This window comes from Peromyscus leucopus, chromosome 4 (genome assembly GCF_004664715.2).
Source record: "Peromyscus leucopus breed LL Stock chromosome 4, UCI_PerLeu_2.1, whole genome shotgun sequence".
Taxonomy (NCBI): domain Eukaryota; kingdom Metazoa; phylum Chordata; class Mammalia; order Rodentia; family Cricetidae; genus Peromyscus; species Peromyscus leucopus.
In genome coordinates this window covers 106,316,327-106,332,737 of record NC_051066.1, presented here as the reverse complement: position 1 = coordinate 106,332,737, position 16,411 = coordinate 106,316,327, and the positions used below count along the sequence as shown (strand labels likewise).

Below are 16,411 nucleotides of genomic sequence, written 5' to 3'. Positions count from 1 at the left end.
CATTCCTTTGAGACAATGGCTTTGGCCAAGCCTGAAGCTAGGCTGGCAGCCAGCAAACCCTAGTGATCCAGTGTTGAGATTACAGGTGTGCACACGGCCCTGTGTGGCTTTCTACATGGGTGCTGGGATCTGAACTCGGGTCTTTATACTTGTACAACCAGAGCTCTTACCCACTGAACTATATCTCTCACTGCTAAGCCTGGCTTCTTAATATACATACTTCAATAGAGCAGTGGGTATAGTCCCTTTTTCCTTCTAAAGGGTTTTCCTATACAATTCATATGCTTATTTTGGAGCAGATTTTATTATAATGTTGTTGTCTTGTGGAATTTAGAAATTACTTTGAAGACAGTGGTATTGCGTCTTCCCATCAAAGACGTTATCATTTTGAGCACAGCATTTATTATTGTTCTCAGGCACAGTCATAGGTTTTGTTGGCGCTGAGCAAGGGTGGAATAGGCTCACTTGAAATGTATGCCAGAAACCCGTGGCCCTTAGTGCCAGGCACCGCATCACAGGCCAGGATGAGGGCTACACAGGTAACCAAGATACAGAGTCTCTCGGCAGGGGCTCAGTCGTGCCCAACACAACTGATGAGGAGAACAATGAGGTGTTGTGGGAGAGATATGCACTGGGCCAGCAGGTGGCCCTGAGGTTCTGGCAATTCATAGAAAGTCATGTGGTGAGAAATGACATACGCTGGGGATGAGCATTTAACCAGGTGAGTGGGGAAGAGGGTCTCTGGAGGATGGCGATAAGAGTCCAAGAGGCTTCTCAAAGCATAATCAGAAGACAGGGAAAGGGGCATCAGGTTCTTGGCTTTCTAAAATGTTCATCCATCCTAAGATTCCAGCCTTCCTCATGAGAGGCCATTTCAGTCCTTCTCCACCAGTCATCTGTGTGGCACTGAAGAATGTGGTCCCCTTCCCCCAAAGCTGAGTGCCTCCACTTAAAAATAAAAAAAACCAAACCCTTTTTATTTTGGTATTTTATGTGTATTGTGTTTTTCCTGCATGTATACCACACAAGTGCCTGATGCCCACGGAGGCCAGAAGAGGGTGTTGGATCCCCTGGAACTGGAGTTACAGACAGTTGTGAGCTGCCAATTGGGAGCTATGAATGGAACCCAGGTCCTCTGGAAGAGTAGCCAATGCTCTTAACCACCGAGCCATCTCCTCAGCCCCCATGCCTCCATCTTCTAGATGAAGGACACAATGGGAAAAGGTGGAGTTGCTTCTGGGAATGCAAAGAGGACTCGTAGTAAATATGACTAAACGCACTGATTTACAGAACACGGACATGGAATGTACAAGAGCACACCTGAGTACAAATGTCAGACTAGGGCTTCCTGCAGAATATATGAAAAAAACAGCTTACGAAGCCAGCCTCGAGGTCCCAGCACCAGCAGTGATTCATGAACCGGACGAAACAAGCGCGGAGGAAATCCCCCACCAAGATGGTGAGGTATGTTACCAGCATGTCAGACACCGTCAGCCTCATAAACTCCTGCAAGGAGGATGAGGGGAAAATAAGGAGTGGCTAGATGTGAACGTGTCAACGTCTGATTCTTCCTGGCAGAGTGGTGAAATGGAGAAAGGACCCTAGACTTTGGAGAAAGCTTAATGTAAGCCTCGGCTCTATAAATTACTAATATTTAAATAACCTTGGAATAATATCTGAGCCTCTAAGAGTCAGGAATATTACGCTTGCTGAGTTATTGGGAAGCCTATCAGTTATGCCTCGTTTATTAGTAATAACCAGAGCTCTATACCATTGCTAGAATCTGAGGGCTCACTAGGACTTAATGTGACCATCAATTACTCAGGACAACTTCCTATTAATTAAATATTTTCTTGGTATATGGAGAAGATAAACAATGTATCATATAGCAGAATCAAAAGAACAGAACTTTTTCCACCTACATGGGGCATATATAACTGATTTTTTTTTTAAATAGGAAAGATCTGCCAGACCTCTGTTATGTAGCAGTTTCCTAGGAGATTGAAATGTTCCATCCTGCTTAGGCGTTCCTTAAACAGGAAGGAAAAACAATTCAAAAGGCTTCAGGAAGTCCCTGAAACTGACCAGATTCACTAGGCTCCTCCCTCCCAAGAGTAAGTAATAAAGTCTGCAGAGAGTCACTCTCAAAGGAGCTGAGCTGCGCTGGTGGTGGTGGTGCATACCTTTAATCCCAGCACTCAGGAGGCAGAGGCAGGCGGATCTCTGTGAGTTTGAGGCCAGCCTGGTCTACAGAGTGAGACCCAGGAAAGGCGCAAAGCTGCACAGAGAAACCCTGTCTTAAAAAAAAAAAATGAGCTGAGCTGCAAAGAATACTCTCAGACAAGCTAAGCTGCGAAAGAGACCCCAAGACCAGCTACTGCCCAGAGGAGGCTTAGACCAACCGAGGCACCTGAGGATACTTTTCAACTTGTTGAGCTGTCTGCAGGCTGTGCAGTGTGCCCAGGTTCCCAGCTTTGTGAGCTGCCTGCAGGCTGTGCAGTGTGCTCAGGTTCCCAGCTTTGTAAGCTGTTGTCCCCCATACTGGCAGGGCTTCAGTGATGTAGCTGTATTTGAGTCACTCTGTTCCTGGAAGTAACCCTGGCCTCACATTCCTGTAGGTAACCCCCACAAAACTCATTGGTTGTACTTTTGTGGTGTCTGTACTTTGGTCTGTCCTGAGCTCCCTATCTGGGGTGAACAGATGTGTGTATTGCATCTCCCCAGGAAAAGTCTTGTCGCACAACAACTTCATCACAACTTTAAAGGCAGAAGATAGATGTGAAGTCCCAGGAAGTGCAGGGTCGGCTCTTTTCATCTTGGACCTTCCAAGATGATTAAGAAATGCCTGCTTGACCCCTCTGGCTCCTACAATCCTTCCTCCCTCTCTTCTGCAGGATTCCCCAAGCTCTGCCTAATGCTTGGCTGTGGGTCTGTATCTGTTTCTATCAGTCACTGGATGAAGACCCTCTGATGACAATTGGGCTAGGCACCAATATGAGTAGAGGGAGGTGGGAGGGGGAAGGGACTGGGAGGAGAGGAGGGAGGGGAAACTGTGGCTGGGATGTAAAATAAATAAATAAATAAATAAATAAATACATACATACATACAAACATACATACACACAAAATTAACACTAAAAACAAGGCCTGCTTGATGGACATTTGAGTTTTCAGGGTGATTTTCAAAATGGAAAGATCAAAGAAGGAGCAACGAAGAACTCAGAACAATGACTACCTTTTCAGAGAGCAGAACTACTCACAATGCCCACGGCTGTCTCCCAGCAAGAACCTCTGGGCACATCTGCAGGGTGTGGTGGTGGCCGGGGCACACTTTCATTGCCACCAGAGGAGTTGTAATAGTTAAACAGGGTCCAATGAGTGATGTTCTTGATTTTCTCCTCATTAGAAAGCTGGAAGAGAAAATGGTGATGGGAAGTTGAAAGAAGCCGTGGATAGTTCAGCCGTTTCCATGGGAACAAGTAAAACCAGCTCCAACCCTGCGGTTCGGCTTCTGCCTTATCATTGGACAGTCTTTCCAGAAATGAACTTCTCAGGCTTTTAGTATGAGAGGTTGCAATGTGCTGAAGCCCTTGGATCTTTTCCATGAGGTCTTCTCCCTAAATTAGCATCCATCAATCCACTCACACATCCACCCGTTCATTTGTCTTGAGAATGGTTTATTCAGGGTCTCATCTGCACATACAAGTGACTAGTGATGCAAGAGTGACCAAAAGAATTTTCTCTCAGGAAGTTCACAGTCTAGTAAGTAGTAGAGATGGCCAATTAGAAAACAACATGGTTTGAGCCGTGGAAATGTTCTCTGGGGACTGAGGAGCACCCACATCAGATAATGGGCAGGGGAGGGCATAGAGGGTTCCTTCAAAGCAGCGGCATCTGGAACTAGTCAACTAGTCTTAGAGAAAGGCAAGTGGTAACTAGACCCCAGAATAAAGTTTGAGGCTCAGGAGAGTGGGGCAGTTTCTTGGGGAAGAAGGGAAGCCAGAGAGGGTAGAAGGACTTTGGACCAGCGCCAGTCACTTGCACTGTTAGAACCTTCCAGGAACTTCCTGTTGTCTCAGGGACAGGTTCCTGCAGAGTAGTAATGAGGCAGAGGATGAGGAAGACTCATTGGTCCATCCACTGTCTCCGTTCTTTTCCCTTCTCTCCAGTCTCTAGTCATCCTGCAGCTTCCTGTTGGCACCAGCTCCTTCCTCTGCTCTTTCCAGTATCTGCTGAGACTCCCCACGCCGAGGATTTGAACTCCTCCTGTGCTCTGACACACTGCCTTGGACTTACCCCCACTGACACATATTTCACAGCACATTGTATGAATGAGTCTGTCTCCTGACCCTGAGCATGAAGCCATTTGGAACAGGACTGTATCTAGTTCCCTGCCGTACCCAAGGGCTTAACATACAGGATTCCATATGTGTCTGACAAGCACTGATGAGCCGTTTGACCAACCATGACATATCGCATCAGTGGACAATTAGTGTGTTATTGACTAGCTATGACGGCTCTGAAGCAACATGGAAAAACCTGCATATAAAATATTAAGAGTACTAAATGATATAGACATGATGTAGAAAAAGACAACCTAAGAAAAAAGCAGGAAAGAACCAGAGCAGCTGTTTGCAACTGTTTGGATGATGGATTCTAGAGACATCTCTTTTTAATATTCCTTCCTAAACTTCCAACAGTTATTTAATTAATAGAAACGATGCACAGTAAAGTTACTATATTATAAAAGGGATACAGTGGACAGCAGGCACAGTGGAGTGTGTGGGCTTCACCTTAAGGTGGACATCGTCCATGAGGGCCAAGAGAAACGTGTAGAGGTTTCCCAGGAAAAGGGCAAAGATGCGTCCCAGCTGCCACTTCAGCCCGGTGCGTGGGTGGTAGTTCTTCCAGGGCAGCGATGGTTTCAAAGAGAGGGGGACAAAACATGCCAAGCAGAGACATCACAATCTCTACCTGGAAAAATGGAAAGGCGGGAGTTTTAAAGGATAAATGAATAAAGAAGTTAAAAATTTTGGAAAAAAAAAACTAGATATCCAAAGACTCAAACAAGACTACAAAACATTTTTTTTTAAAAAAACCACAATTTAGTAACTCACTCTTTAAATATAAAACAAAATATAACTGCCTAAGATAAAAAATTCAGATTGTATACACTATCTGGCTGAGAATTTCATCCAGAATAACAAACACCATGATATGTCCTAGTGAAGTTACTGAACTATAAACAAAACAACTCTTCAGCAATTGGAACAACTGATTTATAAGGAAAAGAAAATTAGAGTACCGTCAACCCTTTAAAAAATAATTACTTAATATAATATTTTACAAATTTGAATGTTTTGCCTGCATGTGTGTATGTATGTATGTATGTATGTGTACCCATGCATGCCTTGTGCCTGCAGAGGCCAGAAGAGGGTGTCGGGTCCACGCAACTGGAGGTACAGATGGTTGTGAGCCACCCTGTGGGTGCTGGGACTGAAACATGGGTCTTCTTCAAGACTGCTGTTAATGACTGAGTCAGCTCTCCACCTGTCATAGTTACTTGTTTTGAGACAGGGTCTTACTAAATAGCCTGGCTGTCCTGGAACTCACTAGGGAGACTAGGCTGGCCTCAGACTTTCAGAGATCCCCATGTCTCTGCTTCCTGAGTGCTGGGATTAAAGCAATGTGCCACCATGCCTGACTTAATTTTGCCTTTTAAAGCAAGGTCTGCGGTTCAGACTTTCAGGGACTCTGCTGAGTCGTTGACTTAGACTGGGTGACTCAACACTTCCCCCTAATCTTGGCGTTGTTGGAGACGTTGGAGACGCCTGTCTTACCTCATTCCTTTCATACCAGCTGACATTCTGCATTTTAGAGAATTCCTGTGACCGCTTCACCACAAAGTAAATGAGGTACCCACTTCCACACAGACAGCAGAGAATGAGAAAGTTGGCCAGGACACGAAGAAATCTTGTCAGGTGGATATTTTCCTCTTTGTTGCTCTCTTGTTCATCCACAATAGATTCCTTAGCATATGAAAATGAGATTCAAATAATGTCAGGCCAGGAATACTCCTCTATATTTCCTTCTTCCTTCCTTCCTTCCTTCTTTCTTCCTTCCTTTCTTTCTTTCTTTCTTCCTTCCTTCTTCCTTCCTTCTTCCTTCTCTCTCTCTCTCTCTCTCTCTCTCTCTCTCTCTCTCTCTCTCTCTCTCTCCTTCCTTTCTTTCTTTCTTTGTTATTGTTTTTGTTTTTCAAGACAGGGTTTCTCTGTGTAGCTTTGGAGCCTGTCCTGGAACTCACTCTGTAGACCAGGCTGGCCTCGAACTCAGAGAGGCAGCCTGCCTCTGCCTCCTCAGTGCTGGGATTAAAGGTGTGTGCCACCACCACCACCACCACCACCACCACCACCACCACCACCACCACCACCCAGCACTCCTCTGTATTTCAATATATGATACATAGGAGGTGATGTAATACCCTGTAGAGAATTATATTTTCTATAAAAATATGTTTTACTGTTATTGTTATCTTGAGTTTGGTTATTTTGTAATAATGAAAGCTGAAATTAGCACACAGTACTAAATATTTTCCATGAACTATTTCTTCCTTTCTTTCTTTCTTCCCTTCTTCCTCCCTCCCTCCCTCCCTCTCTCTCTCTTTCTTTCTTTCCTTTTCTTTTTTTTGTTTTTTGAGACAGAGCTTTTCTATGTATCCCTGACTGTCCTGTTCTGGAACTCTCTTTGTAGAACAGGCTGGTCTCAAACTCAGAGATCCACTTGTCTCTGTCTCCAGTGCTGGGATTAAAGGTATGCACCACTACTCTTGGCCCTCATGAGTTATTTCTTAATCTAACAGTGAACCAATAGAACAGTTAATACTATTGCTCACACTGCATGTATAAAGGCCCACAGTGGTTGTCAATGAGCTATGTAGGGTTGTTTTAAATCAATAGACCAAATAAATTAAAATTAAAATCAATCCATTTAAGTTTTTTGTTATTTTATTATTTTTTATGTGTATGGATGTTTTGCCTGCATGTATGTCTGTGTACCACGTGTGTGCCTGGTGCCTATGGAGGCCAGAAGAAGGTTCAGATCCCTAGGAAATGGAGTCATAGACAGTTGTGAGCTCTGTGTGCGTTCAGGGAATAAAATCCATGTCCTCTGCAAGAACAACCACTGCTCGTATCTACTGAGCTATCTCTCCAGGCCTTCAGATTAAAATTTTAATCTTGAGCTTTCAAATACAGGAGTTGTCAAATATCCTATAAAATTCACATAGTAGATATTGTTAGCCTGAAATCCATGTGTCTCTCTCACTACTCATCACTGCCAATATTGCATGAAAATAACCATAGACAGTCAGTGTGTAAGTAAATGTGCATGGTTTTGTTTCAATAAAGGTTTATTTATAAAAGTATGCAGCAGTCTAGATTTGATCCCCAAGCTATATTTTTGCCAATTCCTATTCTTAGGGTTTAATATTGAGTGCTGGTTTTGTTTGTTTGTTTATTTGGTGTCTCATATAGTTTTTGGTAGAGGTACTTTAATTTATTGATAGACATTTATGTTTTGTGTATTAGTGTAAATAGACTTTAAAAATTAGTTTAGGGCTGGAGAGATGGCTCAGCAGTTAAGAGCACTAGCTGCTCTGCCAGAAGACCAGGGTTCAGTTCCCAGCACCCACATGGCAGCTCACAACTCTCTGTAACTCCAGTTCCAGGGGACCTGACACCCACAGCAAAACACCAATACATATAAAAACAAACGAACAAAACCCCCAAAAACAATTCCCAGCACCCACATGGCAGCTTTGTAATTCAGCTCCAAGTGATGTAACACCCTCACAGAGACATACATGCAGACAGAACACCAATGCACATAAAATAAAGGAAAAAATCAGTTTAATTGTTTTCTGTTAGTATAAAATACAATTGATTTTTGTGTGTTATGTTTGTGTCCTGCATCAGTAACTATGATGACATGTGCAGTAAGGGGCATTCTAGGACAGAAAACACGGTCTCCTGGACCGAGTGCTTGGGAAGAGACCTCTGCCAATCCCCAGTTACTGTGTTCACTCTGAGGTTTAGCTAACTCATCAGGCAGTTATGTTATGTTAGCTCACAGAATCCTCACATCTACCCTGTTATGTGTAGGAGGTACAGAGAGGTCCTTGTGCGCAGGGCGTCGGTGGTGCACGCTTGGATCCCAGCACTCGGGAGGCAAAGGCAGGCAGATCTCTGTGAGTTTGAGGCTACAGAGTGAGTTCCAGGAAAGGCTCCGAAGCTACACAGAGAAACCCTGTCTCAAGAAAAAAGAAGTCCTTGTGCTCACAGTAGGACTAGCACCAAGGAATCAGTACTAGTAAGTACACAGGGTTGTCTCTTCAAGGGGAGATGTGTATAACTTGTTTTCTGCCCAGAAGGCTGGGAAGGGAGGTGGTTAATAGCTTGGTGACCTTTGTGTTATCTGTATGACCAAGATCACACCAGATCCTCCCCTAGACCCTTAAGATGCCACATGTAATCAATCTATAGAACCCATCTCAGAAGATGTCACTTGTACTTTACAGAGAGTTTCAATACAGTTTTGTTTTAAGTTTTATTTTGCACATGGGATTGAGTTATTTATCACCGGGAAGAATTTCTCCAAATTGTTCTCATTTAAATATACCTAGAATAAACTACTGGGGTCAGACTCTTGAAGTCTGAACCAACGCTGGCTGCTGAGTCATCCTTCTTGCTTCAGGTGCATTGATACTCTGCCGGCCTGGTGGTGCAGAGGCCCCCCATGATTATGTTTGTGTATTGCCTCTGCTATCAGCAGACACTGCCTTCTTCCTGATGGTTTTAAGTCTTCATAGGCAAGGTATGACCCTTGGTCTGGTCCAGAGGAAGTGTCACAGCTGTTCTAGCCTTCCCTGCCTGTGGCTGCAGATGGCCACATTCCACTTGCTGAGAAGAGAGGACAGAGCTGAGTCCCCATCCACCCACTGCCAGGTGAACAGGACTCAGGCCCAGTAAACCTGTTTAGTGGGTAGTTAGCTCAAACCCTTTGCTGGCAGTGAGCAGAAGACCATTTCCCAGGGAGGGCTGGGTTTGAGAGGGAAAATGAAAAGGGAGATAATGCCGGGTGGTGGTGGCGGCAGCGGCGGTGGATCTCTGTGAGTTCGAGGCCAGCCTGGTCTACAGAGTGAGTTCCAGGACAGGCACCAAAGCTACGCAGAGAAACCCTGTCTCAAAAAACCAAAACCAAAACCAAAAAAAAAAAAAAAAAAAAAAAAAAGGGTGGGATGTACAACTGATGTACAAGCAAGCGCCGAGTCCTGGGAAAGACAGCCTGCCAAAGCAGGCAGGAGAAATACTGAACTATCCAGAGCTGGGAGTGGAAGCCAGGTACAGTGGAGTAATCCTCCAATCCCAGCACTCAGGAAGCTGAGGCAGGAGGATCACAAGTTCAAGGCCATCCTGGGCTATGTAATGAGACCCCTGTCTCAAAAGCTTGTGGTTGTTTTTACAGCCACAGAGGAACAATATAACACACAATGTTCCCATGCTACAGTCTCTGCCTCTATTCACGTATTGACTGTCTGGTTCATGTTTGCTTGATTGAGATACAGCCTTGTTATGTAGCCTAGTCTGGCCTCAAACTCATGTGTATACCACCATGCTGGTTGGGTTGAACTATATTTCATCTGCCCACTTCAAGTTTCTTGTGAATAAAATAATGAGGATTGTAAGAGACTTGGACTGTAAGAAGCACAAGGTCAATTATCTGATTTCCACATCCTTAAATGGGAGTTCTATTACTTGGGGAGCTTTGAAAAACAAAACAACCAACTTAAATAACAACAGCAATGACAATGTTAGCCAATCACATCAGAATCCCAAAGGCCCTGGGCAGGACAGTTTTAAGGCTCCTTAGGCAATTCTAGCATGCATAGAAGGTTGGCATGAGTTGTCCCAAATGAATCCTTCCATGAACTCCACCAGTAAGCAGTATCATGAGGGAAGAGGCATGACCAGACTTTGGAAGTAAGGTTCTAGTTATACTATAACTTGATATGCCATGTTTGGTTGATATCCCTGGGAGGCCTGCCCTTTTCTGAAGGGAAATTTAGAAGGTGTGCGTACTGATACAACTCCTCTCATGGATTATTTAGAGACCCCATTTCCACTCACCCAGCTGAGGAAAGCTTCCCATGGCCAGGGGGACCCAGAGTTTCCTCGGGAAGGAGGAAAAGCCCCAGGGTCACTACCTTGAAGCTGGTGGTGATGGAGACGTATTTGTTGTCGGCTGTCTCTGAGTTCCCGATGAGGTAGTCCCAGCTGGTGAACATCTTGAAGCTGAACGTGAAGCTGTCACTCTCCCCCTCACTGGTACCCCCTTGGGTATTGCTGGCCATCCTGGAGGACATATGACATACGCCACTGTTGTCACACCTGTCTCTTTTCTGCTACATCAGTCACCGGGACCCTTGGCCCAAGTCAGTCTTGGCACAGGGAGAAGATGACATTCCACGAAGTGACAAGTTCAGGAGGGACATTAGCTAGGACGATTTTGATTCTAGCCGGAGAACTGCTCTCCCCAAATTCAGAGTTCCCTGCAAGCACCCATGGTGTGTGTGAGGTAATGAGTCTGCAAGATATAGGACACCTCACTGTTTTCTGTCCTTGCATTTGGCTTCTCGAGGTTTGACTCAGTTGGGTGCACAGTCTGAGAACTTGAGCACTCTGTTCTCAAACAGAAATGTGTCTTTCTAAGTCATCTAATTTTTTTTGGCTAGAGGTATGCATTTTTCTGGTATAAAACTCAGTAACTTGGCCTGGGATGTCTCAGCTGGTAAGAGCACTTGTTGCTCTTGCAGAGGACCCAGGTTCTATTCCCAGCACCAACATGGCAGCTCATAACTGTCTGTAACTACAGGTCCAGGGGATTTGATAGCCTCTTCTGACCTCCCTGGGCACCAGGCACATGTGGTACACATAGAGACATGCAGGCAAAAGTGTTTATGCACATAAAATAAATAATAAGTATTTTTAAAGGCCCAGTAACTCTTGAGGATGCTGGTTGGATGGTCTGGCTAATATATCCTTCAGCAAGCTTGGATGAAAGCATCCAGACCTTCCTTGTTGGCTCCCTGTTTATCCCACCTGACCCAGCCTCTCTGTACTCCCTGGTGCTCAGTCTTGTGGAAATCACGGAATTGGAACCATGGATTCCATCAGGAAGTGTGGGGTGTTTGTGCCCCTCCCTGGTTCTGTTGCCTGTTGACTGTTCTAGATGTGCTGCTCCACAGGACCGAGGTGTTTTTGGCTCATCACGGAAACATGCCACATTCATGGACTGATTTTTCTTCATAGAATATGAATGAAGAGGAACAGCTAAAGCTAGGGGAGCTGGATTTATTGTTAAAGTGCTTGGTACAGGCAAGAGGACCCAAGTTTGGGATCCCTAGTACCCAAGTTAAGAACCAGGTGTATGGCATGTGTCTGCAATTCCAGGGTTGGGGAGGTGGAGACAGGTGGATCCCCAGAGCTCACTGGCTAGACAGCCTGGCTGAACGGGTAAACTTCAGGTTCAGTGAGAGCTCCTGTCTCAAAAATTAAGATGGAGAGTGACTGGGGAATACACTTATGTATATGCAAAAAAAAAAAAAAAAGAGGCTCAATGTATAAAGGTCAATCTTGACAGAGGTAGGCAGACATGGGGCCAGAAAGGAGCCATGACTAAACACAGCCATACAAATTCTTTTAGTATAGGTCTATTGTTTTTAATCTTTATAAATGACAGGGTTGGTATTTTTATTTATTTTTTTTCTTCTGAGGAGGCTGCAAACTTCCAGCCACCTTATCAGGTTCTACACTCCCTCTCCAGCCACAGTGGCCTTTTGCTCATTTGGGTAACTGGATGGGCTATCTAGATAGAAATTCTAGAATTGTCTGCTGCCTCTGGGTCTTTGCATATGTGCCTTTTCCACTTACATCTCAAACTTTCAGCACGACCGGATGTTCTCTGCCTCGTTTAAAGGAGTTTCATTTCATAAAGCTCGTTTCCCAATGCTTCACATATCACTTGGCCTATCATTCATTTCATAATCTGCATTTGCTTGGTGTAGTCATTCATACTGATTGTTGACAAGATCTGGAATCGCCTAGGAGACGAGCCTGGGGACATGCTGGTGAGGGGTTATCTAGATTAGGGCAATGAGTTGGGAAGAGCCAACTGCTGGTGACACTCTTCCCCAGGCTGGGCTCCTGGACAGTAAAAAGGACAAGTGACAGCCCAAGTGACTGGCAATCATCACTCTGCTTCCAACTGTGGAGGCAATGTGACCAGGTGCCTCACGCTCCTGCCACTGGCACTCCCTGCCATGATGGACTGTACCCCAGAACTGTGGGCCCAAATAAGCCCTCTGTCCCTTCAGTCACCTCCGTCAGTTATTTTGTCCCGCAGTATCACAAGGAACCACTAGACTTGAATAGCTGCCCGTTGGTTTCCTCTCGTCCACAAGAAAGTAAATACACACAGAAGAATCAGAGGAGAGTTGTTTGAATGAAGAAAGATCAAAAGCCCACAAACGAGACACTTATACTTACGATCTAATGACAATCATCAAGCTGTAGCCAAACACGCTGACCCCCACCATAAAGTAAGCCATGGGCAGCCTGTACCTCAGCCATCCGATGGTCCTCTGGTTGTTGTAGTAGCCATAGAAGAGAGCAGAATATTTGATGTAGCCCTGGGAAAGACATCCAAAGTCTCTGAGTTTGTAATCTCAGAGGAAAAAGTAATTGTATAGTTCCATTCTGTCAGGGATTTCTGTCTCAGAGTTTTAAAGCAAGTCCACAGAGAGGAAGAGTCCTAAGTATGCAATTCATAGCGTCTCCAGAGGCCATCCACAGTATTGTCTATTGTAGCATGAATCTTAAATGGTCTTATTAATTAAATCAAACCCAAGGCAGATATTGGGTGAAATGCTGGATGGTCAGAGAGACAGAACAAGCCATAGCTAACCTCACCTGGCCAACTTCTCAGTTGGTCTTGTTTCCTCAGACTGGAAGCCTCTGTGTCCTCATATCCGAATGGCTCTCAGCCGAACTGTGCTGCTTGAAAGCCTGAAAGCTTAACCAGCCAAATGCTTCTAGTTTCTGGTCCTCACGCCTTATATACCTTTCTGCTTTCTACCACCACTCCCTGGGATTAAAGGCTCGCTTTCTGGGATTAAAGGTGTATGTCACTATGCCTGGCTGTTTCCAATGTGGCCTTGAACTCATGGAGATCCAGAGGGATTTCTACCTCTGGAATGATAGGATTAAAAGTGTGAGTGCCACCATTTTCTAGCCTTTGTATCTAGTGGCTGTTCTGTCTCTGACCCCAGATAAGTTTATTAGGGTGCACAATATTTTGGGGAACACAATACCACTATATTTCCCCTTTTTTTGTCTAAAATTTAAAAAAGTTTATAACTAATACAAGAAAAATTATGTCCATAAGTATATACAATATACACAGTCAAGATTACATTAACAATGTCTAGTCCATTAACATTTGACAGATTCAGACAAAAATATATAACAATGTTCAGTCCAGTAACATTTGACAAATTCAGACAAAAAATTTTCATTACTTATCTTATTTAAAACAAGTAATTCCTTTTTAAAAGTATTTTTTCTTTTCATAATAGATTCAGTAATCTACCTTTTGTCATTTTTACATCTCCCTCTTTTTCTTTTTAGTGTAGATTTAGTGATCTAGCCATTTATCCTATTATTGTCTATTCTTTATTCTTCCACTGAACAAAGTGCATGGAGACTCAGGGAGCAGAGTGTGTGTATGTGTTGAGCATATGTACCCAGCACATGCACTCAAGAATGCATAGCTCCAAGCTATTGTGTTACATAGCTAGGTTCTTGTTTGTTTTGTTTTTGTTTTTCTTGAGACAGGGTAACAGTTCTGGCTGTTCTATAACTCTCTTTGTAGACCAGGCTGGCCTCAAGCTCACAGAGATCTTATTCTTCTCTCATACAATGCATCCTGCCAGCAGCCTCCTCTCCCTCCACTCCTCCCAGTCCCTCCCCACCTGCCCTCTCCCCCAGATCCACTGCTCCTCTGTTTCCCTTGAGGAAAGAGCAGGTTTAACAAGATTGGGGCACAATCCCTCAAATCAAGCCATCCTGTCTGTCCCTGTTTTCTTTTTAACTCCCACATGTATTTGGCTTTAGTAATGAGTAAACTTTTAAAACAAATTAGTTAGGTATAGTATTCATTTAGATTTTAGTACTTTTTATATTTCTTTGCTGAAAACAGCATCAGGGATTGTTGTTGAATAAATTCGTTTGTTTTTGGTAGGTAAGAGATTTCAACAAGGATTTCTGGGTAAGAAAAAAGTAAAGAAAAGCCCTGGTGGCACCGTGGCTGGGTACCTTGCCACACTGGTTCCTCATTTCTGAGGAGTCTCAAGTCTGACTGTGAGGACGGAGGATGCCAGCCCCACAGCTTGTTGTAGGCAGCACCGTTGCCAGGCTACGTGACCTCAGGACCCTTTGAAGCTGCAGATGAGAGGCATGGAGGGTGAGGACGGATAAAGGGGGATGATTCCAGGGAGAGGCCCATCAGCAGGGTATGAGGCACTGTAGTGTGCTGTGTGTGCTCAGGGACGTCCCTGGCTTCAGAATATGGGGCAGTCACTTGGGAGGCCTTGGGCAGTCAGCGGCACACTGTTCTTCTATAAACTCAATGAAGAACACTGGCTTTAATTCCACTGGGAATGGGAAGCAAGAGACAGCCGAAGTAGAAGAGAGACATGCGTGGTGATATATTGTGTCCCCCAATATATTGTGCACCTTAATAAACTTATCTGGGGTCAGAGAACAGAACAGCTGCTGGATAGACACAGAGGCCAGAAAATGGTGGCACACACATCTTTAATCCTAGCATTCTGGAGGCAGAGATCTATCTGGATCTCTGTGAGTTCAAAGCCACACTGGAAACAGCCAGGCATGGTGACACATGCCTTTAATCCCAGGAAGTGATGGCAGGAAGCAGAAAGGTATATAAGGCGTGAGGACCAGGAAGTAGAGCCTTTGTTAAGAAGCTTTTAGGCTTCTAGCAGTTCAGCTGAGATCCATTTGGATGAGGACACAGAGGCCTCCAGTTTGAGGAAACAGGATCGGCTGAGAAGTTGGTGAGGTGAGGTTAGCTGTGGCTTGTTCTGCTTCTCTGATCTTTCAGCGTTCACCCCAATACCTGGTTCCAGGATCGTTTTTTATTAATAAGACCTTTTAAGATTTGTGTTATAGACATGCTCCAATCTACATTTTATGGAGTTCACTCTGGCAGCAGAGGAGATGGGAGATGATACCATTTAGGCTGAGACAAGACAGGGCATTCCAAGGGCGGCCATGGTCGGCTGAGCACAGCGCAGACGTAAAAAGGTGGGAAAACGTTCTGTTTAAGACAAGGGTCCTATTTGAAGAAAGCATTGCTTTTCAACAGCTAAATGCAACATTCACATTGTCTGCTTACTTATAAGATGCTTCCCTAGGGATCACTGGAGGAAATGAAGGACTAAGAAAAGCCGTGGGAGCAGTGTGGCTGGGTACCTCAGGAAATTACTCCGTTATCCCTCCATTTCTGAGGGACTGAAATTTGACTTTGAGAGCGAAGGACACCAGCTCTACAATCACAAAATGGAAGTGCATTGATAGCATGGTTTGTACCTCAAAATCCCAAAGGACGGAGAAGTCCATGGCTTTTTCTTCCTCTGCTCGAGGCACTGTCTTTCTGGGAATACTTCCATAGGGCATGCCCATCAGCACCTCACATGGGGACAGATGACAGAGAGTGAGCCGAGAAAGTGCGTAGAGTAACATAGACATGTTTGACAAATCCGGCATCCTTTTATCAGATGATCCTCACTCACACCCTTATGAAAAAAGGTAAGAATGGGCTCAAATTTACTGATTGAGTTTAGGATGGATTGGCTTTTCAACATGATATTGATTTTAATTTTTATTTATGTGTGTATCTGTGTGAGTATGTGTGGTACCTTAGGAGGCCAGATTCTCTGGAGCTGGAGTCACAGGTGGTTAGGAGCCACCTGATGTGACCCAACTCCAGTCCTTTGGAGGAGCAGTAGATGCCCTTAACAGCCCAGCCATCCCTCCTGCCCACAGGCTGGGTTTTAAAAAAGTGAGATTAATTTCTCCCTCCACACGGTCTTTCCATTTCTCATCTTATTTTGTTCATTAAACTTGACAGGGCCCCTCTTGGAAATCTTCTAGTCTGCTAATTTTTATTAGCTATGTTATAGATTTATTGTTCTTATGTCAACATTATAAATCAGCTACTTAGAGTGTAGAGATTTGTTGGCAATGTTTGTCTAATTAATGGCTGTAACTAGCTC

The 16,411-nt window shown here is 44.4% G+C and overlaps 1 protein-coding gene across 1 annotated transcript in view; it reads right to left on the bottom strand.

Annotated features, from left to right (window-relative positions):
* Positions 1-16,411, bottom strand: part of Tmc2 (transmembrane channel like 2) — a 78,594-nt gene that overhangs the window by 26,644 nt on the left and 35,539 nt on the right. The window contains 8 exon segments of the mRNA XM_028878539.2: positions 1,378-1,506; positions 3,261-3,410; positions 4,794-4,904; positions 4,906-4,974; positions 5,841-6,029; positions 10,262-10,409; positions 12,603-12,745; positions 15,726-15,824. Of these exon segments, the coding sequence (XP_028734372.1) occupies positions 1,378-1,506; positions 3,261-3,410; positions 4,794-4,904; positions 4,906-4,974; positions 5,841-6,029; positions 10,262-10,409; positions 12,603-12,745; positions 15,726-15,824 (1,038 nt within the window).